Source organism: Colletotrichum truncatum (assembly GCF_014235925.2).
Source record: "Colletotrichum truncatum strain CMES1059 chromosome Unknown Contig_0001, whole genome shotgun sequence".
NCBI classification, from domain to species: Eukaryota; Fungi; Ascomycota; class Sordariomycetes; order Glomerellales; family Glomerellaceae; genus Colletotrichum; species Colletotrichum truncatum.
The window spans coordinates 6,871,466-6,894,393 of NW_027222398.1; the positions used below are offsets into that span (position 1 = coordinate 6,871,466).

Consider the following 22,928-nt stretch of genomic DNA (forward strand, 5'->3'; position numbering starts at 1 on the left):
GCAACGCGCTGAGCGACGCTGTGAGCCCCGAGTAAGAGCCATCCGCACTCGTAAGTATTGTCGACTCTATGGCCTCTGAGACTGGTCGGCTTAAGCGCCTTAACAGCTGTGATCGAGAAGACTACCGCTAAAATGGCTTCCAACAACCCTGATTCGAGCGCAAATCAGTCTGCAGCCGTGAGTGAAACAACCGTCTAAAAAAACGTCACGATGGCCAAGGACGTTACCCAAGCCAAGACTCATACGAACTCTGATAGAACTCGGAAGACGCCAAGGGCGACGTTAACGCTGCCGTCGAGGAGCTCCTGAACACCATCTCCAACAAGTTTGCGGGAGTGTCCAGCGAGATCTTTGCAAAGAGTAAGAGAGTCCCTTCATGTCCTCAAACCTCTGGAGGCCTAGCCTGATGGATGTCTACAGTGGATGAGATGTCTCGTCGTCTCGACAACCTGGAAGCAGCTTTGCTGGCCAGCAAGGAGAAGGAGGCCGGCTCATCAAAGCCATCTTAGATGCCCGCTGGGATCGTGATTGTAGAACACGCTTCGAGTATCATTGGCGTTTAGGGTTCATAGGACAGCATCACTAGAGCTGAATGTCACGACTGGATGCATGAGCAAACATGAGTTATTATTTTATTTTATTTTTCATTGCTGGTATCCTAGGCTACCAAGATCATCAACGTGAGCTGACTCGCTCAGTCAGTTGCTCACTCGACAAGCCTCTGCTTCCTTAATGTTTGGGGTTCCTAACGCATGTGGAGTGCGACAGAAGCAAGGTTTTTACAACTCCTCCTTAGCATCAGCGACCTTCTCGCCGACCTTCTCAAGGAACTTGCGCAGAATGTTGGTCTTGCTGGTGATCTCGTCACGCTTAGCGGGGGCAAGGCCGCCCTTGGCGAGGATGCCCTCCAGGCGGGCAAGCTCCTTCTTGGTGTAGCCGTCGCTCTTGTTAAGCTTGTCGAAGACGCGAACGTAGTAATCGGCGTACTTGTACTGAGCCTTCTCCTTCAGGGACTCGGCCTCCTTCTTAGCCTCAGCAGCGGCATCAGCAAGGCTGGTGCCACTGATGTACTTGGCGACGATCTTGTCGAGGGCGGCAATAGTGCCAGCAACGGCGTTGAGGCTTCCGCCAGGGGCGCGGTTGGTACCAGCCTTCTCGTTGATGAAGTTGACGAAGTCGTCCTCCTTACGGCCGCCAGTGTAGAGCTCGCCCTCCTTGGAGCCCTTGGGGAAGAACTTGATGGTGGGGTAGGAAGAGACGCCCTGAGCAGCGGCAACGCCCTTGCTGTTCTCGGCCTCAGCATCTACCTTGGCAATCACGACACCCTCATCAAGGGAAAAGTCTTGAGCAAGGGTCTCCCAGGTGGGGGCGAGGTTCTTGCAGTCTGTTGAAGAAAGGAGTTAGTGTTGCTGCAAGGAGCATACAAAGAGTGAAGGAAGTACATACGTCCGCACCAAGGAGCAGTGAAAGCAACAAGGACGTCCTTGTCGCCACCGATGGTAGTCTCGAAGCTCTTGTCGGTGAGCATGTCCACGGCGCTGGGCGGTGTGTACTTCTTGCGAGGCTTGACGCTGGTCTTCTCGGTGATGAAGTTGCTCAGGCTCTCGAGATCGCGGCCGCCGTTGTAGTCGGTGGGCTTGTCGCTCTTGCCGTCAAACCACTTGAGAGTAGGGAAGCCCTGAACTCCGAATCTCTTGCCCAGGTCACGCTCGGCGTCGGCGTCGACCTTGGCGATCTGGACGTCCTTGGAGGACTCGAAGGCATGGGCAAGGTCCTCGTAGGTGGGTGCGAGGTTCTTGCAGTGGCCACACCAAGGAGCGAAGAACTCGACGAGGGTGGGCTTGCCGGACTTCAGGACGACATCGTCAAAGTTGGAGGGGATGAGATCAAGCACCGCAGACTTGGCGGCGACGGTAGCTGCCAGAGCACCGAGCACGAAGCTCTTGAGAACAACCATTGCGATTTAATGAACACGAATAATGTAGTTTAAAATGGTTATGATGTATCCTAATCAGAAAAATGGGATAGGAAGCTGCCCAAATAAATGCGGCAGGTGGCGGTGGTGGTTTTGTTGGCTGATGCTTTGAAATCAGCTGTTGAAGATGTTAATAAAGAAGCCACTTTGCAGGACAACCCCGAACGTCACAGAACAGCTCCGCCCCTGGTCACCTCCAGCAAAGAGTGGCGGCGCTTTCCCTGGGCCCCCCAATTGAACAAGGATGAGGCTGCCTCTAACACCACTATCTTATCGACCGGCAACCTTATCTTATCGCATTCACGTGACACAAGAGCACGGTCCGCTTGCTCGCTTGCCGGGGCTGGCAGACCCTCCAATGGCCAAGCCCCGTTCCAAAAATCGCATCCCACACAAAATTTCCGCTCGTTGCGAAAAGCGTCAAACTACCACCCAGTCAACCCATCTCGAGTTTTCGCCGACAACCTCTCGACGACACCGCCCTCTCAAATCCGACAACATGTCTCACGAGTCTGTCTGGAACTCCCGCCCCCGCACCTACGGCAAGGGCTCCCGCTCTTGGTACGAAATCCCCCGATCCCGATAGAAGGAAATCTGTTTTTGGATATTTGGAGTCAAAACCTGCGTGGGGAACGAAGTGCTGACTTTTTTCCTCTCCTCATTATAGCCGTGTCTGCAAGCACACGGCCGGTCTTATCCGCAAGTACGACCTCAACCTCTGCCGTCAGTGCTTCCGTGAGAAGGCCAAGGACATTGGCTTCAACAAGGTATGCGACGAGAATCTCTCCCTCCCCAAATCACTCGAGATACACACGAATACCAAAGAGAGCGCGCGATCGCTAACAGACGCCCCCAATACAGTACCGTTAAACGTCAGGATTACGAGACGAGGATGGGACTCGAAGGTGGTTGGGCATGATGGCCCGTGGAAAATGCATTCAGACAGAGGGAGGCTTCCAAGGGCATGGAGTTCTTATGGCTGGCTTAACGGAAGAATAAGTGCACTCCGTCGGACATCCATTGAGGATAGACGAATACCACGACATTGAACTTACCACCATCAATATGCTGGGGCTTACCATTCACTGTGCGTAAAGCGCGACGTGGCCCACCCTGAGAGAGAGCGCGTCGTCCGGCTCCCGTATGCTAGGATGGTCCCATCAAGTCTGGGGATGTAATGACGACTCGAGGTTTCTCACTAACTGCCTGTCACGTTGAATGAAAAGTATGATTTGAGGAACCAAAAGTGATCATGTGGCACAAAGCACAGGTTGTTCTATTGACCATCGTCTAAAAAGTACATGATTCAAGACAAGGGGTGAAGTAGAGCGGCGATCTTTGAGCCCAAGACTCGACAATATACACGAGCGCGGGGGCTCAAAGCGGAAACTTTGGGTCAGTTGTACATAATATCGTGAAGCAGACAACACCTTTTGTACAATCCCAATTTTTCCCATCCGGTTTCCGATGTCGTTCCCATATCATATGCTGGGAAGAGAGAGAGAGTGTGCTGAGTGCCGACTCAGGGTATCGAAGTTTTTGGTTTAAGTCCCTTTACTCAATGATACGGGTAATGAGACCAGTGGCGACAGTGCGACCGCCCTCACGGACGTTGAAGCGCTGGCCAACCTCGATGGCGCTGGGGTTGTGCAGAGTGGCGACCATCTCAATGTTGTCACCGGGCATGACCATCTTGCTGTCGGCATCCTCAGTGCCCTCGGGGAAGGTAAGGGTGCAGGCCTCATCAGCGGTACGGAGGTACATCTGAGGCTTGTAGTTCTGGTGGAAACCGGTGTGGCGACCACCCTCCTCCTTGGAGAGGACGTAGAGAGAGGCGAGGAAGCTCTTGTGAGCCTTGACAGTGCCGGGCTTGGCAACGACCATACCACGGCGGATGTCCTCACGCTTGATACCACGGAGCAGAAGGCCAGAGTTGTCACCGGCGCGGGACTCCTCGCAGGACTTCTTGAAGGTCTCAATGTCAGTGACCTTGGACTTGATGACCTCGTTGCCCTTGCCGACAATCTCGACCTCAGTATCTCTCTTCAGGGTGCCACGCTCGACACGTCCACTGACGACAGTACCACGGCCAGCGATGGAGAAGACGTCCTCAACAGACATGAGGAAGGGCTTCTCAAGGTCACGCTGGGGAGTGGGGATCCACTCATCAACAGCCTTCATGAGCTCGTCAATTCTCTGGGTGCCGATCTCATCCTTGGTGTTGTTCAGGGCGCAGAGGGCGGAACCCATGATGACGGGGGTATCGTCACCCTCGAAACCGTAGGTGCTAAGGAGCTCACGCATCTCCATCTCGACGAGCTCCAACATCTCAGGGTCATCAATAGCGTCGACCTTGTTGACGAAAACGACGATCTTCTGGACACCGACCTGACGGGCAAGCAGCAAGTGCTCACGGGTCTGGGGCATCTGACCGTCGGAGGCAGCAACGACGATAATGGCACCGTCCATGTTGGCGGCACCGGTAATCATGTTCTTGATGTAATCGGCGTGACCAGGGCAGTCGACGTGGGAGTAATGCCTGGTGTCGGTCGAGTACTCGATGTGGGCAGTGGAAATGGTGATACCACGCTTGCGCTCCTCAGGAGCCTTGTCGATAGCGCCATACTCGAGGAAGTTGGCAAGGCCCTTCTCGGCCTGTCTCTTGGTGATGGCGGCGGACAGAGTGGTCTGGAAAATGTCAGCTTCGTGGCGGTTACAGCGTCGGATTATCTCTTGCCAAGTACCTTTCCGTGATCGACGTGGCCAATAGTACCTTGAAGGCGACTCAGTCAGCAAGGGCTACTCAGGGCAGCTGGAATCAATGAAGCATACCAATGTTGACGTGAGGCTTTGAGCGCTCGTAGACGGCGTATGTGCGGTAGGCGTTGAGGATGGGGGAGACGTTCTGTCTCTTCAGAGCGGCCTGAAGGGGGCTAACGTTGCCCTGGCGCAGAGAGGCGCGCGCCGTGCGCAGGAACGGCGCAACGGATCTGAAGGCGGTGGACATTTTGAGAGTTTGATGTATTTATTAAATAGTACAGAAGAATAAGAGAAGAAGGAAGAGGGGGGAGATGGGCAATGGGATGCTCGTTGTCGACAACGGCGCGGATGGACGGGAGGGATATTGGTTGAAGTATCGTCTGATGGGAGCCGGAGTCCTCGAAATTTTTTTGCTGCCGGGAGTTTCCTTTTGGTCCAGGGGATGGGGGAGCTCTGCTGGAGCTGCTACGTCTATTGGCGGGCCAGGATGTCAGTGCTCATAGCTGGCCCCACAGCATGAGCCATTCACGCGTCGTCGCGTTGGCTCCCTTGAGTGTTAATGCACGAAATCTAACTGGCTGCAGATTGAGATTCTTCATATTATGAGGTCCGAAACTATCATTGAGGTAGTTGGGGACATTCATATATAGGTATACTTCTATTCGACTCTATCTCTATAAATAAATTTCGGAAACCACATTGCTGTAAGACTTCCCATGTCTTGTTCGCTGGGTTTACTGGCTTCCCCAGGCACCCCACTGTTATCTAGTGGGAAAAGAACAAAGGCTAACAAAAACTGAACAGCTTTGAATGGGCCGGGCCGTTGGATCATACTCATATACCTACCATGCTCCTCATTCTGGCTTTTTATGATCATTTAAGTAGAAAGAAACTCAGCTTATGTAGGTCTTGGCAGGCTTTACGAAGCGTTGGTAAGCCCCCTAAACCCAAGCATCGGCTCTGAGCACAGACAAAAGGAAGTATTGACAATTGCTTCTATGTACACATGAGTAGAAGCCATGTCCCCTCCGAAACATTGAAAATATTGCGTGGCATCTTCAGGCCCTACCTAGGTAGTCAAAAAGTCTAGATGGGCTTCAAAGATTATGCTAGATGCCCAGAAACACTATCAATACACGGAGAAGGAGCGCAGTGCTTACGCTTTAATCTCTTACCTCTGATGTGAATGTGTTGTGCTTGTTGACTTCCACTATGCCGGAGAATACGGTTCAACTTTGACATGCAGTCATCCATGATGTAAACGCGACTACCAAGAAAAGGGGTCACCGTGGGTTACAGCATGATAACTAATTTGATGTATGAGCAAAAGCCCAATGAATCACTTGTTGGTATTGAACTTGTAGGCAAGCCTGTTGCGTGTAGGAAACAATTGGCTTTTATATGTTTATTATCAAACTTTCTGTCACAGCGCTGATAGTTTCAGCCCATTCAAATTTTGTCAATAAAGGCTGGAAAACCCATCACTATGCACCGGAGCTTTGCCTGACTGTTTTAACCATAAATGCACAACTATCGGCACCACCAATATACAAAGTATGCACTGTAACATGAGAAGCTAATCAAGGAACCACTGCAATGCGTTATGGAATACAATTTTTCTAAAGAGTCTGTCCTGTTGATCCTCAAGTCACCTGTTCCTCTATAATCTCTGGTCTATTCCCTCCACTTCTTACACAATAACCTGACACATCGACGTCGGTACCGAAAGGAACCAGGGGGTCGACCACAAAAGCAGAAATACGAACGCTTACACCATCACCAACCAGACCAGCTGGCTCTTTGCTTCTAAGAAACTTAAATCGGAAATCTTATCCATCCATCTTCACATCGTTAGTCTGCCAAAGTGTCGCTGAATGTCGAAGCCATCAACTGGTATATCGCTTGTATGGCCAAGTCGACGCAGACGGAGGCAGTGAACATCGTCTGTGCTGAATAAGACAGTATATAAGAGCTGGTGCTGGAGGCCTCTGATGACTTGACAGCCATCCAGCGTTTGAAGCGAGCTCGGCACGCCTTAATCATCGTCGGTCCCTTGACTTCACGTTCACTGATATCGCGGTCGACGACGAGGGAAACGGTCCGGAAACCAGGTCAGACACTCCTCACAGGCATCGTCGAGGCGGATAGTCTGCCAGACTTGGCGTTTGGTGCAGGGCTTCTGGATGAGGCTTGCGGGCTGGCAGAAGCGAGCAAAGGTGAAAGAGAGGTGCTTGCAGGTGAAGGCATGGGCGTAGTATTGGCACATTTCGGTACTTGTTGAATATGATGATGTCAATTGAGAGTGGCTCCGATAAGCGAGTGAAAGTTAACGAGATATGAATATGGTGAGTGAAGGGTTGAAGACGGTATATCTCGGCTAGAGGTTGAAGTTTGACTTGTACACTGTATGCTCTATATGTCGTGGACTTGCCGAGTCACGCTGGTTTCCAAGTGCACATGCCTCAAAGTTCGATAATGATGGCGAATTGGTCTGGATGATTAATGTCAATTGACGTAAAAAGCGCAACTATGGAGGAGGTTTGATAGTAAGTAACGAGAGTGAATAAATATGCTGGCCCAAACCGGGATTAACGATCAATCATCACAGGAAGAGCGTACTTAGGGGGTCAGAAGCTGATATATGTAGCATCTTCTCAAGCGCATTGAGCCCGTAGGATCAGTCGCCGTGTCGGGCATCAAATTGAGGACGTCGGTGACTGGCAAACCTCGTTTGAGAAGCTGTCGCTCTCCTTTTCTTTTTTCCCCTTTCTGTGCACAGCACATGACCATGCGCGCCTAGAAGGGATTAGGGAAACCAATAGGATATATGCCATGCTTAGGACGCCGAGATCTCGCAATCTGACGCCGGGGCCGGAAGCTGCAACGTTCCGCTCCGGAAGCAAACGACGAGCCACCTAAAAGTGGTTTTGAAATGAAGCAATGAGTTTGGCCTAGACCTAATTATCACTTGACAACAAACACCGGCAGCAGGGGAAGCTGTTCCGCAGCTGTAACTAGGCCCGATACTTGACAGTTGGTGTTGGGTGGGTTGCACTGGCTGCTTGTTGCGAACACGTGCCCGCCGCCGCACACAAAGTTGCCCAGCAGCGTCATGATGTCTTAAGACGAACTTGGGCAGCCGTTGGGTAAGTTTGGCCTGGGTGATAGCCCTGTGGCTGGATCCCTTCGAGCTACGTCACCCTTTGTTGAGGCTTAGCAGTGGCATATAGGGCTGTAGTCCTTGATCTCGGTCATGCCGTGCAATAGAAGAGGGAGTCAAGTTGGCTCCAGACGAGAGGACCAAAAAGGATGGCTCTGAATCATACCGTGCGATAGAGTACCGCAACATTGGGGCTGACAGGATGTCTGGCAGCATCGTCAACTGGCTCTGACAACGCATACCGATGGGTGCCTCTGTATTGAGGCAGCAAAAGCAATGCCGGTGACATGTACATGCAGTCACGTCGGCGCATCAAGGTACAAAGATAAGCAGAGTCGTTGGGCACGGGGTCCGATTTCCCCAGGTTCTTTCTTCGCCGCAATTCCGGAAGAAAATATCCTGGTAACCTGGCATATCGAAGGCGCCAGAAGTGTGCCCCGCCAGAGGCAAGGGATCGTTTGTATGCCGGCATGTATGATGGAGTGTTGTGCAAGCAAGTATGGGATAACGAAGCCTTCACCGCCAGTTTCAAGATACTTGTTTGTGGCCACTGACCACCTCTACGTACGTCAGGCCGTGCTTCAAGTAGCAATAGTTTGTCGGAAAGCCTGCTGCCAGAGGCTTGGGTCAGTGAAGAACTGACTAGCCCTTGGTTGAGTGAGAAAGGGGGGATGGTCGCAGAGATGACGGCCAAGTGCAAAGCTGGTTGTGGGTCATGCGCTTACTGGTTGAGTAGATGGTCAATGGCGGGCACTTCAGTAATGATGTTATTCGGAGGACACTGAGAGAATCGGCAATGGCACCGCAGGTATAGGAGGCATTATACTACTTGGAGATGGTCAAGGAGGCTCTGTTGGGCCGCGATGAATTGGTGTAGCTTCGTGGTGAAAGCTACTTTACATCGAGATAATTTTGGGATTTACGCAGCTCTTGGGCACGACTGGGCAATGGAAGGATGCGCTGGCACCATATAGGCTCCTGGACAGCTGCGTAGGGCACCAGCGATCGCGACTGAGATCAGGGTTACAGTACACATTGAAAATAAGGTGGCTGGGATGCTGGAAGCTCGGGTGCAAGAGGGACTTTCCCTGCTTTGAGAAGGCGCGCGGCGTCCCGTTGGCCAGAAGTCAAGATGTTCGACGCTAGGGCTATATCGGATTAGTGCGGACCGGGTCGCCACGACACAGGGACCACGGCCTAGCGTTAGTGGGTTCTTCAGGTAATACGTACTCTTTTTTTGCGGGAGCACCGACGGAGCAGAGGTTACTACTAGTACACTTGTATGACAAGATTTGTGCCATGTTGCATCGTCTTGTTCTCGTACAAGAAATTTGTGCAACCTGCATCGGCGAATACACCACGCTGTTTAAGCAGCGATTGTTTCGGAAGGTGGGCTGAGTGCTTTGAAACCCCCAGATGGGGGTAACAGTCGCACGGGGCTCTCCATAAGATGTTCGAGGGCAACGGGCTTTATACTCGAGAGTTAACAATTGACTGTTTTGTGCTCCGTGACGCCCCTTAAAATTAGTGATCTGTCCAGACATACCCCAGACGATCTGCACGGAATTGGCTACGGTCAAAGCCGCTCTTAAGATGGCGGCAGACGACCGATATCAGTTCATCCGCAGCGTCTGTGTGGGCGCATGTCGACTTTCAGACTGACGAGTGGAAGAAAAGCAAGCATGTCAGCAATTGAGGCACAAAACATGCCTGACAAAGAAGATGGCAGTTCTTGTGCATCTCAGTCGCGAGTAATATGGGATGACGGCGCGTGAGGTTTGCGTTTTGAAACCGATTCGCATGCACCCCCCTTGCTTGCATTTTGAATGGTTTGTAGGAGCCACCAGAACCATGTGTTAGAGCAGATTCCCCTTGTTTACAACCTGTCGATTGTGTTGATTTGGCCAATAATCGATACGTCGTGGCCCATTCCAAGAGGGAGTGAGCGATCAGCCGGTTGTCGGCTTGTCTCGGGGGTGCTCCCGCGCGTCAAAACGAAGTTCGCCGCGCTATAGTGTCTCGGCGTCAACTTGCGCAAAAACAGCCCTCCATGTTCAGATGAGCGAGGCCAAGGATCAGCCATGCGGACGTTGAGACGGCGATGAGTGATTGGCAATTGACAGCCGGGGTTGGCGGTTGTCTGTGTCCAGACTGACAATTGAATGAGGTGATATCAGCGAGACTTCAAGTTGCTCGGCGAGTCGTCTTGAAAAGGGAATGAGCCGAGGATAGAAGTGGGAAAATAGAGCAGGTGGATGTAAAATGAGAAACATGCATGGGTGGTATCCATCACTCTCGATTGATTCACTGTCAGTGATACCTTAGTGGTGTCTCTACCACCTTGCCGTCCCTCCTTATACTGGGGGGCCTGGGGCAGTTGGATCCGATGCCACCAGGAGCGGGCCTCAGGGTAGTGTACCACTTTAGCGATTCTGTTTTATCTCCCCGAGTCCGTCGCAGTTCGTGGGAAACCGTGCCAGTGAGTGAGTGACTGCCCTGCCAGCCTAGTCTCTATTCCTGCCTCCGTGCTGCACAGCTACTACAGCTCCAGCTCCTAGCTTTCTGTCCCCAAGCTCCAGCTCTCGGTAAGCTTGTTTTTTTTTTTTTTTTTTTTCTTCTTAGGCTGTCTTGAGCTCCCGCGCCCTTGCCTGGTCCTAATTTTTCAAGGTACTTCCCTCTTCTCTCCAATCGTCCACCTTCAGCGCCTGTTCCCAGCCCCTGCCTTTCCAGACTGATGTCACTGGCTTTTGCATATCTCTCACTTTCTTTCACTTCCTCCCATCTTCTACCCGGTTCAACTACACATTTCGTTCCTCCTTACGGGTACCTGCCGTCGCATCTGCTTATTCTACCTTTCTCCCCAGATACCTAACCATATACATTGACACAGTGCGCTCGGCGCGCGTGTAGTAGTCTTCCCAGAGTTGGCCAACTCATCGTGCAGCATCTCTCCCCCCCTCACCATACCGCCAACGCTCGGCTTAATTCGCTGTCTCTCCCCGGCACCTCACCCACGAGCGCCATCGCCATCGCCGTGTCCACTCCATCTCATCGACACCCAGCCCCAAGTACGGTGCACTCACCCTCAGTCGCAAACCTGCTGTTTGTATCTGTACCCATACCCAAAAACCCGCCTTTGCGAAGTATTCCCACGCGCCGTTGGCCTCCCAGGCTCCACGTCTAGACCACACCTGCTCTTGCCCAGGCCCACACTCGTTCATGCACAATACGACCGCACGCCCCGGTTCTCCTGCGCCTGTGTCTGCAACTCTCCTTTAGGGCACATATAACCTGCAGCTACCTACATTACCTTACATTACATCGCCTTAATCCACCTCAAAACCTCCTCGTGTCACTGCTGTTCGTCGATCAACACATCACCAACCACTCTCGCGATGCCCTCATAGTGAGATACTCAACCACAGCACCTTGTCCCACCTCAATTCGACGACTGCAACTGCTGCCGGCTGTTTAGTTGATCAAACGCTTCCGCCTTGTTTCCGTCTCGGCCTCGACAGTCGTCTAGCTCTTAATTCCATCTCCGCCGCAACGCTTACGTCGGGCTCTCACCGCTTCCCTCCAGACAGGCTTGTCCCTTCTTACGCTCGTTTATCCTCCAGGGGTCGCCCTCGCAGCCCAATTGACTGCTTCAACTTCCGTGTACCTCTCACAAGGTACCAAAACGTCTCAATACGACACCTCGCCCGACCTATCACCTAATTCGTCATGCTATCTGCGAAAGCAGGCTCTTCCGTAATAGTTCCCCCGTTCGAGCTTCAACTCATCTCGTCACTTTGCTAGTCGTTGTTCACCGCGAGAAGCTCTTCCATTGGATTCGTTGCGTCCTCTACCTTTCAACTAAGCCACTGTAATGTTTTTTACACGTGAGTAGTTACTCCTGAGCCTCTCCTGAGCCTCTCCTGCTGTTTGTGTTCATTTAACACTAATAATTTCAGCCTTGTAATCAAGTGAACCACAACAACATCTGAAGGTTCAACCTCTCGATACCAACATAACTGTTTTTTCAAAATTGGATCTCATACTCGCAACTTCCTTCCTCCTCATTACTTGCGAGCATCTACTGTTTGCGCCTGAGAGATTCCCATTACTTCCTCTACGCCCGCCTTTTGTGCACAAATTGCGGATTTGTTCAACTCCACGCAGATAGCAATACCGACGTTGCCTATCCATTCGGAGGACCACCTCTCACTTTCAGTAACAGTTTTTGTTCCAGAAGCGCAGCACCTGAGCAAACGGATATCATTGGTACGGGGGCCGCAGTAGACACAACCACTTTCCTAGCCGCCTAATACCCCCGCAAGTCTCGATGGCTTCTTCCGAGGTTGATCAGAAATTCCTTGGCAAGTGGGCCAGAGCTGTTGAGACAGACAATCCCCTACTGTCGTCCATGCTCTACAAGATCCTTGGCCTTTCGCTCAGCTTAGCAGAACAGCTTGTTGTCGCAAAGAAACAGCGCCGCCCTGACCCTTCCCGCGCGCCACAAAGTCTGGATCTCATCTTTCATATAATATGGCTCTCGAGAGAAGGCCTCGTTATGCTTCAGCAATATGTCATTCCTATGGTTGGTAATCACACCGAGCTTCGGGTCTTGGCCTTTAAACTGCGGGCATCGTTTTATCACATCTTTGTGCTATTTCACAATAAGCCCGCCGTTTCGACAATGGGCATCTCAACCCCCGACGTCATGGCCGACCTCACACCACCAAGATTGGATAAAGGCAAGGGGATTGCGAGGGAGGACTGGAACTCGTCTCAAGGCTCCATACAGCCTACGCACGCTCTTGAGGGCGGCCCAGTGAACCCTCCGCCAGGATTCGCCCCCCCAAGTGGTTCAGACCTTCCTGCCGCCTTTCTTGCGCCACCGCGAGATTTCCTCCCCGAAGCCCATGAATACTTCAAGGAAGCTATCGCCCTCGCCGACGAACACCTTTGGGGCTCACACTCGTTACGTCTTTCCGTCAAGACCGAATACGCCGCTTTTCTTTACGACTGCGTGCACGATCTTGACGGAAGCCGCAAGCTGGCCAAAGACACCATTTCCGAAGTTTATGAAGCTACGGAAGGTATGGATGACGACATGTTCGCCGACGCTTGTGAATTGGTCACCGTTTTGGGGAAGATGATGAAGCGCGGCTTGGTATCCTCCAACAATACTCCAAACAAGATAGCCAGTCCTAGCCCCGCACCTCCAGGCACCACCATGGCACCCGGCATGGAAAACCCCATCTGAAAGGCTGGCGGTTTGTTGGTTATTTAGTTAGCCTTCCAGACGAAGGCGTTTAAGCTTAACTTTGCCGCGTGGTTTAAGCTTATGGCCAAACGATATTGACGACGACGTAACGAGACTTCGATATGCCTTTCTGGCAAACATAGACGAAGACACGATACAACCTGGGTGTCGGAGGTACTTTGTCTTACTGACAACTTCCCGCCCGAATGGCATAAGGTGCCATGTGCCCAGCCCTAGGTACTGATCTAACGGATTCTTCCAGTTGACAGACCAGACTGGGACGACGTTGAAAGCTTTCGACTCGCCCGGCGGCAGTGTGCTTACTTTCAGTTCCCGAAACAGCATATCAAACAGTGATACTAGGCTGCATATTATACCATAACGAGCCCTTGACAACTTTCAAGACTCTAAACTTGTACTTCTAACTTGGATACGGTGGGCTGTGGCGATTAACTGTGTTTTTTTTATTTTTTTTTCCACAAAAAGGAGGTGATTTTTCAACTCACAAGGTGGTTTTCTGTTGTAATATTTAGCTCCATTGATACCCCGTTCTGCGCGGTGGGTGGTGGATTGGACCTTTTTTTTTTTTTTTCCTACGACATGGAATGGGAATTTAATCACATTCTTCATGTTCTCCGTTTTATTGCGTGAATCTCAATTCCTTTGCAGTGCCATCATATGAAAGAAACTAAAAGGGGGTATTCCATTCGTTGTTGTGATGTCCATAACTCCTAAACCAGAACCCGATATCCCTTGTGAAACGTCATTTTCTTTTTTTTTTCTCTCTTGCCTGTCTTTTCAGAGACAGAGAGACCACGTCCCAAGAGAGCCGCATAACTCGGTGCAGAAGTCAAATCTATCCATTCCCAGTCGCCAGATTTTCGGTATCTTGTTGTCCGCTTTTCCCAAACACCCTAACAGTCATCATCGTCTCTTTCATATCTGGGTTCTCCCAGACTTGCTTGCTCGCTCACTCAAGGCAGACCTTTTTCTTCCGTTGTCGCCAAATGGGACGGGAAGCAATTCTTGCCTGCGGCTAAAACAATGATAGAAAAAAAGAAGAAAGAAAATTAAAAAAAAAAAAAAAAAGCAAGGGATAGGCAAGGTCAGTCTTCATCACTGATGAGGGCATCGTCGGGGACGTCACCCCGCTCCTGCGGATCCAGCAATTCATCGCTCACCGCCACGGAGGAGGCCCATTGACGGACGCCTGCAGCTTTTCCCTTGTCCTCTTCGGCCTCACAGCGCGCCTTGATCAGATGAAGCGGTACCATTCGGCCGGTCACGTTGAAAAAGTTGGCTTGCATCTCGAGCCAGCGCGTTGCTTCCCGTCTGGACGCCACAGCCGCAAAGATGGCATCATCGCGACGCTGTCGTTTGTCGGCAGGGCTTGGAGCACGAACGAGAGGTGGATTCGAAGGCGGTTCGAGAGTGGTCACCGGGTAGAGCGCTGGGTGGACATGCCGGCGGATGTACCGGTTCTGAAGAATGAGCTCACGCTCGTAATAACCAGGCGCATCAGGGTCGTTATTATCATTGCCGCTGACAGAGGAGTACTCGGACTCGGACACTGAAGAGGTATCTTGGAGGAGATTCATGCGGGCGCGGTAGGATGATAAGCTTTGTGCGTCGTCCGATTCGGATGGTGCTGGGTCTTGAGCTGAATCTTCTACAGCGTGTTTCTTTTTCTGCCCAACTTTCTTGCTCTTGCCTCTGGCAGGTTCTGCTTTTTGTTGTTTCTTGGCCTTTTTCTTCTGCTTTTTCTCTTCTTTGATCTCGCGGTTCCTTTCACCTATTGCATTTGTCACGTTGCCTGTCGGCTTATCGCCTTCGGATTCAGTCGAGTTGGCGTTGTTCGCCTTGACCACATGCCAACGCTTCTTAACCTCATTCTTACCGCGATTGATCGCTTTTCCAATCTCGGTCCAGGTTTCTCCACCTGCTTTCATGCTGAGTATGAGAGCGTCTTCGGAAGGCGTCCAAGTGCCTGTGTTGGACGACTGGGCACTGGAAGAGGCATCTTCATTCTCCAAGGAAGCATCACTGGATGTGCCATCTTCATTTGACGAGGCATCCCCAGACATCTCAGACTCGGTCACGGCCGCCTCGCTACTATCAACCTCAGAGGCAACGCCGTCAGAAGCTGGCTCATTTTCACTAGTACTCTTTGCAGCCGATGACTCTTCTGACTCGGTCTCTGATTCTACGGTCTTTTCCTCCTTCCTGTTCTTGTGCTTGATGCATTTGAAGTTGTTCTTCTTGAGACAGACCTCGCTGGCGGCGTCCTCTGATGACTCGTTGCTGCTGCTGCTGACCTGGGAGCTCGTAGCGTCGGTAGATTCAGCAGACGATTCATCGACGACATCACTGCTAGCGACGGCAAGATCGGGAAAGAGGTCGACTAGGGTGGTGGTGCTGCTAGCGTCCGAGTCTGATTCCACGGTGACTGCCGTAAGTGAAGATGCTCCGTCGTTTTCTTTGAAGACGGCGAATTTGTGATGGCTTTTGGAGCCGCCTGCCTTTGAGTCATTCATGATGGTGCTTGCATGAGGTTGGTGAATGATGTAGTTGTGGTGATGAAATTTGACCTATGAAGGACTATTAGTAGTGTGAGATAGGAAGGTGCGGACTGAGATACTTGCGGGTTGTATGACCAACTTTTTCCCTCGAGATCGGTACGTAGATGTTGTTCTAGTTCTTTGTTGTCTCATTGATTCGGTGTCGTCGGGGATTAGTGGATGCCTGCAAGCGTGTTTTCTGGGTGTTAAGATTGTGAAATGGTGAAGGTATTGTTGATGAGTGGGCAAGGAAGGGAAAAAAAAAAAAGACTGGTTGAGTTGTTAACCAGCAGAGAGGTTTACGCTCGTGGAGGAGGTGTTTCAATAAGAGTGGGCATTCACTGTGACAGGTTTAAAACGAGCGCCTTCCAAACGAGGAGTATATGATGGAAATATCCATTTGACGCGAACAAGTGGTCCGGAGTGAGCGTCAATGAAAGGCGCTGTCTGTGTCGAGGACTTCTCGGGATTACCATCAACCACCAGTAGTAGAGGTTTGCTATGACTACCAAGACAGGGGGAAACGCTCCCCCTGATCTATAAATACGGGCTTAAGACCGCGGCTGTGTCAAAATTCAATCGTGCAATTGAGAAAAGAGGGGGCCAGCGGCAAGTGTAAGACGTATGTGTGTAGACACGAGAACATGGGACGAAGGGACCAAACGCAAATCCGGTTATCCCAAAGTCTGCTTGGGTCTAGAGCAGGCGAGACCAGCAGGTGGAGTATGCCTATGGCGTCAATCAGATGGCGATTTATGGGCATTCTAGAAATAGGCGTTAATCATGCGACGCGCTGAGTGTAATCTTTAGTGGGAGAGCCAATTCTGGAGATGTTGTATAGCATGTTAACGACAGGGTCAGGGTATCGGGTTGAGGCTCTTGATGCGGGTGAGTTGCCGCGCGGACCAATCAACCACCCAGCTTACTCATCGCGGAGCATGGTGGGTTCAGTTGGTTTGGTGCTGCGCTATTAGTGGTGGCAGTCAATCAATCATCGGTCTTTGAAGCCTTTTTTTCCCTCTTCCCCAGGGAGCATGATTTCCCAGAGTTTGAAACAGATCACCATTCTTTCCTGCACCCAATAACACACAGCAACCCATAAACAGGACCACTCGCAAACATGGCATCACCCTCCTCCTCTTCCCTGCCCGAGCTGCCGCCCAATTACCTCAAGGCCCTCGAGCTGATTGATGAGGCCCACAAGCAAGACCCTAGGACTTCGACCGTCACGGCCGATGCCGACCCGGTCCCGTATGAGCTTCATTATGCCCGCAAAATGACGCGCTGGCTCGCGGTGCGATGTCCGACGGCACCGCCCGTCCTGCAGCTGGCTTGCAGGGCCCAGCACTTCAGGAGGTAGATAACCCTCTCATATTTAGGCATGAAGCATATGACCAGACATGTAAAGAATATAAAGAAAATGGGGAACCACTTATCTGACTCACAAAAAACACAAACTCTAGATGGGAGATCCCCCGCAACACCTACCCCATGACGCGCCCCGGCTACCTCACCTGGCGGGCCAAACTCAAGTCCCAGGCGGCTGCGCAGGTGGCAGAGTTGCTGTCGTCGTCTGCTGAAATCCAGCCGCCTCTGCCACAGGAGGATGTCGACCGCGTTGCAGCCTTGATTCGCAAGGAGAACCTGAGCAAGGATGAGGAGACGCAGGTGCTCGAGGACGTTGCTTGCCTGGTGTTCCTCGACGACCAGTTCGACGACTTCGAGAGCAAGGAGGAGATTGACGAGGCCAAGATCATAAGCATTTTGCAAAAGACTTGGGCCAAAATGAGCGAGCCTGGTCGCCAGATAGCATTGAAGATGAACCACAGCGAGAGGGCTCTGGGTCTTATCGGCAAGGCTTTGGCGGGGTAAAGTGAGTTGCCAGAATAAAACAAACAAATAAAAATGAAAGTAAAAGGTGCATATGCTTTGCAGCCAACAAGCACCCCAATGTCGCATCGGTGATTTACAGTGATGACAGGCAAAAGCCGTCCGTGCATTCTTAGCGAGAACAAAACCCCCTGGGGAAAGGGATCACGCTACCACAACCCGCGGAATACCCCCACCCAAATGGAGGATGCTCAGGAAGACACTGGGTCTCCCCACACCGAACATTTTCGGCGTAATGCCGCCCGAACTCAACAGCCAGCCCCCTCGGTGCCGTTAGCATCCCACACGCCGTCTTAGCGTCCGGCCCGAGGCAAACATGCAAGACGTTGTCATTCATCTCCTCTCGTGTGCGAGGCGCCGCGAACTTTCCTCTCGCATCATCCACAGGCTTCTGCGATAACCCCGTAAAATGCGGCCGACCCTGACACCGGAGGAGATAACAAAACACAACCGGCTCGACGATATCTGGGTCGTCATCCACGGAAACGTTTGGGACTTTACCGACTTTGTCCGCGAACACCCCGGCGGTATCGCGGTGGTGCTCAAGTGTGCAGGCAAGGACGCAACAGAAGTCTACTCCGAGGTTCACGGGCCGAACCTAGTCAAGTCCACACTCCCGGCTACTCAGCTTAAAGGCGTCCTCGCTCCGGGAAGCACAATGCCTAAACCAAAACAGAGCCAAAGCGCCAGGCAGGCCAGCAACGAAACAGAGCCGAGGAAGGAGGAACAGCAAGCCCTACAGCCACCTGCGCAGGCCTTAAAACCCCCTTTGGAAACCCTCATAAGCGCCCACGACTTCGAGCAGGCCGCCTCAACTTCATTCTCTCCAAAGGCATGGGCTTTTGTCTCCTCAGCCGCGACGGACCTGCATACTAAAAGTCGCAATGCCTCCGCTTACTCCCTCATTGGCCTACGACCCCGGGTTCTTGTGGACGTAAGTTCCGTCGACACGTCAACGACGATGCTCGGCAATCGTATGCGCTCGCCAATCTTCTGTCCTCCAACAGCAATGGCCCGCCTGGTGCACCCGGAGGGCGAGAAGGAGTTGGGTAGAGGCTGCAAGGCAGCGGGTATTCCTCAGTGTGTCTCGGTCAGCGCCTCGTTCCCTTTGGAAGAGATTCTTGCCGCCCAGGCTGCTTACACCCCGCCGTCGCAAAAAGAACCGTACGACGTCCCTGTGTTCTTCCAGCTTTACGTCGACAAGAACCGCGCCAACTCGGAGCGTCTACTCCGTTCTGCCCAGGCCCAGGGCGTAAAGGGCTTGTTTCTGACCATCGACGCGCCGATCCCGGGGAAGAGGGAGGCCGACGAGCGCGTTCACTCGGACGAGTCCCTTGGATCGCCCATCTCCGGCGCCCGAGCCGTCAATGACTCCAAGGGTGGCGCTCTGGGACGTATCATGGGAAGCTACATAGACGCTTCAGTGAACTGGTCCGACATAGCCTGGCTCCGTCGCACTGTTCCGGGATTGCCCATAATTCTCAAAGGAATCCAGACATGGATGGACGCCGAACGAGCTGTAGAAGCCGGCGTTGAAGCCATTGTCCTCTCTAACCACGGCGGCCGGAGCTTGGATACGTCCCCAGCCACGATCATGGTACTACTGGAGCTGCAGAAGAATTGCCCGCACGTGTTTGACAAACTAGAGATCTACGTAGACGGGGGTATCACACGAGGAACGGACGTTTTCAAGGCGCTTTGCCTGGGCGCCAAGGCGGTTGCTGTTGGGAGGGGGCTCTTGTATGGACTCAATTATGGTGCTGAGGGGGTGGAGCATTATGTGGAAAGTAAGTTGCTTCTTATGCCTGCCCCAAGTGAAGTCTTCTGGCCATGCCGATTCCCCAGGAACCCCCGCCTCTGAAAATGGACCAGACTAACACCATTGCCAGTCTTGCGAGATGAATTGGAAACGACAATGAAGATGTGCGGCGTCACCAGCCTGGACCAGGTACACCCGGGTTTCCTGAACACGCTCGCCGTGGAACAGTACGTACCGGGGCGACAGGACAACCCAAATACGCCATGGCGCCGGGACAGACAAAGCCGGTTGTAAAATCAACTTCACGCCAACAGACGAACAAAATATAACCCCATCTAAATAAATATTGCATTGTACTAGGGAGAGTCGCAGCCCATCGCGGCCGTACTAAAAACCTGGGTATACACCTATATACGTAAAGATAGTCGTCCCTCCTTCATGTAGCGTCTTTCATTTACATTGAATGACACTCTTGAGTGATTCCGTTCGCTACACCATCTCGTAGCAAATTAATCCCATCACATTAACCAAAATTAAAAACAAGAAATAGATCAATAGGAGTCAAGCCGCTCAGCTGTTTCTCCCTATTTATCGTCTCACGCCGACAAAGACCTTATGCCAACTCACGCAACTCGCCATCGCCCCTCGTAGCTGGCAGCTCAGAAGCGTAGCTGTGGTGAGGATGGTGTGCGTGTGTGGTTGTCTGCTGCTGGTGTGGTTGCTGCTGTGTCTGAACCGGTGGCGCGTTATAGTAGCCGCCTTGCTGCTGTTGCTGCTGAGGTGGAGGATATCCAGCTTGGGTTGGGCTGGGGCCGTTGCCTTGGGACTGCACATAGGCTGGGACTCCAGACTGATAGGTGGGTGAGGGGCTAACAGGTGGCGGACTTGCGGGCGGGCTGATGCCGTTGTTCTGCTCGTAGTTGCCGGTCGTGACATCGTATGGCTGCTTAAGCATACTCTGTCTGTTATCCACGGGAGCGAAACCAGTTGGGTAGACCCCGGGTGCGGGAGGAGCGTATCCGCCCGGCGACGGCTGCTGGGGTGGCGGGGCCTGGTACATTTGAGGCGGCTGCTGGCCAGGTTGGGGCTGCTGCGGGTTATATGCGACGGGGGGCACCTGGCCGTTGTTATTGTCACCCGGCCCGTTGTTCTTCTTCTTCTTTCGGAGAAGGAAGACAACGCCGAAAATGATGAGACCAATGGCGGCCAGACCTCCGACGACGCCACCGACGATGGCGCCCGTGGGCGTGGAGGAGCCGCCGCCAGTTGGTGGCGGAGTCGCTGATGTCGTGGCAGGTCCTGGGGAGATGGTAGTAGGGCTTGGGGTGTTGGTAGGATCGGTGATGGGGCTCCGGGTCTGGCTGTTACCGCCAGCTGGAGTGGTTGGGTTCGCGTAGACTACAACACGCTTCTCAACGCTGTTGCAGTTGTAAAGGGTGTACCGGGTGAAAACGGGATCCGAGTACACGTAGGTAGCACACTCGGTTGCCGAAGCGGCGTTACTATTATAGGGTTGTCCTGTTAGGCAAAAAGTGTCCTGGTGTGTGTTTTCAACTTGAGTCAGTAGGATTACTTACCAGAAAAGCATCAAGGAGTCACTAGTGGTGTAGAATCTAGATGAGCTTGATGGCAGACAACCTGTTGCGATCCTACAGTCCGACATGGTAGCGGAGGCGCAACAGCCCACCACGGAGTAGAAGCTGTTAATCACGCAGGTGCCGACTTCGCAGTAGATGGACGCCGCTTCAGAACAATTAACATCATCCGTGATGTGATTCATACTGAGAATGAGCACAACTTACTGGACTCTCCAGAGATGTAACCACAAGTATCATCGCCTCTCACACGCTTCGCCAGCTTAAGCTCGACATTGGCCGGGTCAGGCGCCGCAGTTGGGACGGGACTGATTCCGAGCTCCATCATGTCCATAGCGGCGATGGTCTCTCTCGGAGGTGACCAGCTCGGGGTGTCGTCCTGCCATCTCAATGCCTTGGACTCAGCGCCCAGGTACAAGCAAGCGAGAGCTCCTAGTTGGATAAGTCTGTCCATATTACCGATCCTGTCAATATTGCAATACTAACATAAGATGATGGGAAAGAAAAAGTCGAAGGAGGAATGGAGGAAGAAGGGAGGGATGGTTCCAATAAGGCCATGAGGTAGAAAAGGGAAACAGGCCGACACCGAAGCCGCCAGGCAGCCCAGCTCGGGCTGAATAGAGAATACTGACAGTAGCTCGCTCCTTGCGGGGGAGTCTGATGACCATGGCTTTCTGTCGCCAATGAGGCTCAATGGAGAGATACACCAGGGTCTAGCTCCAGCTGTCCCTGCAATTGCTTGTTCGTGTCATGTTGGTGTAGGTTGATTGGGTGAGATGTGTGCTCCGCCTTGTCGACTGCGGGTATGGACTGATGGCTGCGATAGCGTTAAAGTGAAAACCTAGCAAGGCAGACAGGGAGGGAAGGTTACCATTTCAAGACACTTGAACTCGAGACTCAGACATGTGCTGTGTTGGTCGACTTCGAAGGACGAGAAGTTGACTTGATTCAAGTGTCGTTGAATCTTGCTTTCCTTTCACTTGATTGAACTTTGATAACGTCGGACAAAACGTCCATGCGTCGTTGTCTCCAAAGCTTTACTAGAACACCTCCGATGAACGCCTCTGCCGCCGAAACAAACGACAAACCCTCCAGACACAAACAAACTCAGGTATCGTGTTGCTTGTTTGCCATGTTGGCGGTGTAGTGGAGTCTAGCGGTGCCCAAGAAGAGACTATTCATGGCTCTAATCCCGAAATGGACAATGTGGCTTGCAGCTGAAGGCAGGCTCTCTCCAGCTCCTGGTCGATTCGCCAAACACATCCAATCGGACATGGAACGGCTGAAAGACGCGCAGCGAGCTGGACTGACCTCTCGCACATCACTGCCCACAGAAAAGGCCAAACTCTTGGTGACTGGGGGTCAAAAGGTTGTGAAAGCGACTTCCCTCGCCGCCCCGTTTGACCGTTTAAGGCGGGTACCCCACCACACCCACAGCGGAAACCGGAGGCTTTTCGCGGAACTCACAGAGGGGGAAGGACATATCGGGCAACCTCTGCGCGCGCCAACTATTTCCCTCTCAGGCGTTCGTCTAAAGCGGGTGATGCTCGGCCGATTGTATCGCGACTTCGTGCAGGTCTTGCGAGGAAGCCGTTTATATAAGCACTGGATTGAGAAAACAGTCTGAAATGCATGATCAGATCCGACGCCGGATCATCGTTACAGAATAATGCATGCAGTGCACGCAGCTGCTCGTGAACTCCTCCCAGCAGTTGATTGAATGGTCATGCATGTGAAGCCGCCCAGCACACTACCCTCTGAGATTCCTCGAAGCCTATAAGTCGATGCCTCCGATCCGACAACTTGGAAGCTTCTGATGACACCTTCGGCAACATCTCACCGTGTGGCTGACGCCGAGTGTCGTGTGGTAAGATTACATGGGACAAGTCACCAGCAGGGCGAATTTTGTCCGAGGGGACGTTACATGAGCAGCAACAGCAACTGCTCGTTACGCAGTAGCGATATCTGCAATTCGAGGAC

The 22,928-nt window shown here is 52.4% G+C and overlaps 10 protein-coding genes across 10 annotated transcripts; 5 read left to right on the top strand and 5 right to left on the bottom strand.

Annotated features, from left to right (window-relative positions):
* Window positions 1-132: 132 nt before the first annotated feature.
* Window positions 133-509, top strand: CTRU02_201906 (heat shock factor binding protein 1; the record flags this gene model as incomplete). Its single annotated transcript, XM_036725259.1, has 3 exons — window positions 133-177; window positions 258-360; window positions 421-509. The coding sequence occupies 3 exons, from the start codon at window positions 133-135 to the stop codon at window positions 507-509; spliced, it is 237 nt and encodes a 78-aa protein (XP_036582938.1).
* Window positions 510-779: 270 nt separating this feature from the next.
* Window positions 780-1,957, bottom strand: CTRU02_201908 (Protein disulfide-isomerase erp38; the record flags this gene model as incomplete). Its single annotated transcript, XM_036725261.1, has 2 exons — window positions 780-1,384; window positions 1,447-1,957. 2 exons carry the CDS (start codon window positions 1,955-1,957, stop codon window positions 780-782), a joined length of 1,116 nt encoding a protein of 371 aa, XP_036582939.1.
* A 517-nt stretch (window positions 1,958-2,474) lies between these two features.
* Window positions 2,475-2,845, top strand: CTRU02_201909 (40S ribosomal protein uS14; the record flags this gene model as incomplete). The annotated part of the gene is made up of 3 exons (XM_036725262.1): window positions 2,475-2,536; window positions 2,643-2,742; window positions 2,837-2,845. The coding sequence occupies 3 exons, from the start codon at window positions 2,475-2,477 to the stop codon at window positions 2,843-2,845; spliced, it is 171 nt and encodes a 56-aa protein (XP_036582940.1).
* Window positions 2,846-3,529: 684 nt separating this feature from the next.
* On the bottom strand, window positions 3,530-4,982 carry CTRU02_201910 (elongation factor tu; the record flags this gene model as incomplete). The annotated part of the gene is made up of 3 exons (XM_036725263.1): window positions 3,530-4,663; window positions 4,720-4,748; window positions 4,808-4,982. 3 exons carry the CDS (start codon window positions 4,980-4,982, stop codon window positions 3,530-3,532), a joined length of 1,338 nt encoding a protein of 445 aa, XP_036582941.1.
* A 1,818-nt stretch (window positions 4,983-6,800) lies between these two features.
* On the bottom strand, window positions 6,801-7,001 carry CTRU02_201911 (uncharacterized protein; the record flags this gene model as incomplete). The annotated part of the gene is made up of 1 exon (XM_036725264.1): window positions 6,801-7,001. The coding sequence occupies one exon, from the start codon at window positions 6,999-7,001 to the stop codon at window positions 6,801-6,803; it is 201 nt and encodes a 66-aa protein (XP_036582942.1).
* A 5,221-nt stretch (window positions 7,002-12,222) lies between these two features.
* On the top strand, window positions 12,223-13,146 carry CTRU02_201912 (uncharacterized protein; the record flags this gene model as incomplete). The annotated part of the gene is made up of 1 exon (XM_036725265.1): window positions 12,223-13,146. One exon carries the CDS (start codon window positions 12,223-12,225, stop codon window positions 13,144-13,146), a length of 924 nt encoding a protein of 307 aa, XP_036582943.1.
* Window positions 13,147-14,252: 1,106 nt separating this feature from the next.
* Window positions 14,253-15,680, bottom strand: CTRU02_201913 (uncharacterized protein; the record flags this gene model as incomplete). Its single annotated transcript, XM_036725266.1, has 1 exon — window positions 14,253-15,680. The coding sequence occupies one exon, from the start codon at window positions 15,678-15,680 to the stop codon at window positions 14,253-14,255; it is 1,428 nt and encodes a 475-aa protein (XP_036582944.1).
* Window positions 15,681-16,824: 1,144 nt separating this feature from the next.
* CTRU02_201914 (glutamyl-tRNA synthetase) lies at window positions 16,825-17,576 on the top strand (the record flags this gene model as incomplete). Its single annotated transcript, XM_036725267.1, has 2 exons — window positions 16,825-17,060; window positions 17,168-17,576. The coding sequence occupies 2 exons, from the start codon at window positions 16,825-16,827 to the stop codon at window positions 17,574-17,576; spliced, it is 645 nt and encodes a 214-aa protein (XP_036582945.1).
* Window positions 17,577-18,003: 427 nt separating this feature from the next.
* CTRU02_201915 (FMN-dependent dehydrogenase) lies at window positions 18,004-19,647 on the top strand (the record flags this gene model as incomplete). Its single annotated transcript, XM_036725268.1, has 2 exons — window positions 18,004-19,381; window positions 19,484-19,647. The coding sequence occupies 2 exons, from the start codon at window positions 18,004-18,006 to the stop codon at window positions 19,645-19,647; spliced, it is 1,542 nt and encodes a 513-aa protein (XP_036582946.1).
* A 319-nt stretch (window positions 19,648-19,966) lies between these two features.
* CTRU02_201916 (uncharacterized protein) lies at window positions 19,967-21,402 on the bottom strand (the record flags this gene model as incomplete). Its single annotated transcript, XM_036725269.1, has 3 exons — window positions 19,967-20,855; window positions 20,931-21,096; window positions 21,156-21,402. 3 exons carry the CDS (start codon window positions 21,400-21,402, stop codon window positions 19,967-19,969), a joined length of 1,302 nt encoding a protein of 433 aa, XP_036582947.1.
* Window positions 21,403-22,928: the final 1,526 nt, after the last annotated feature.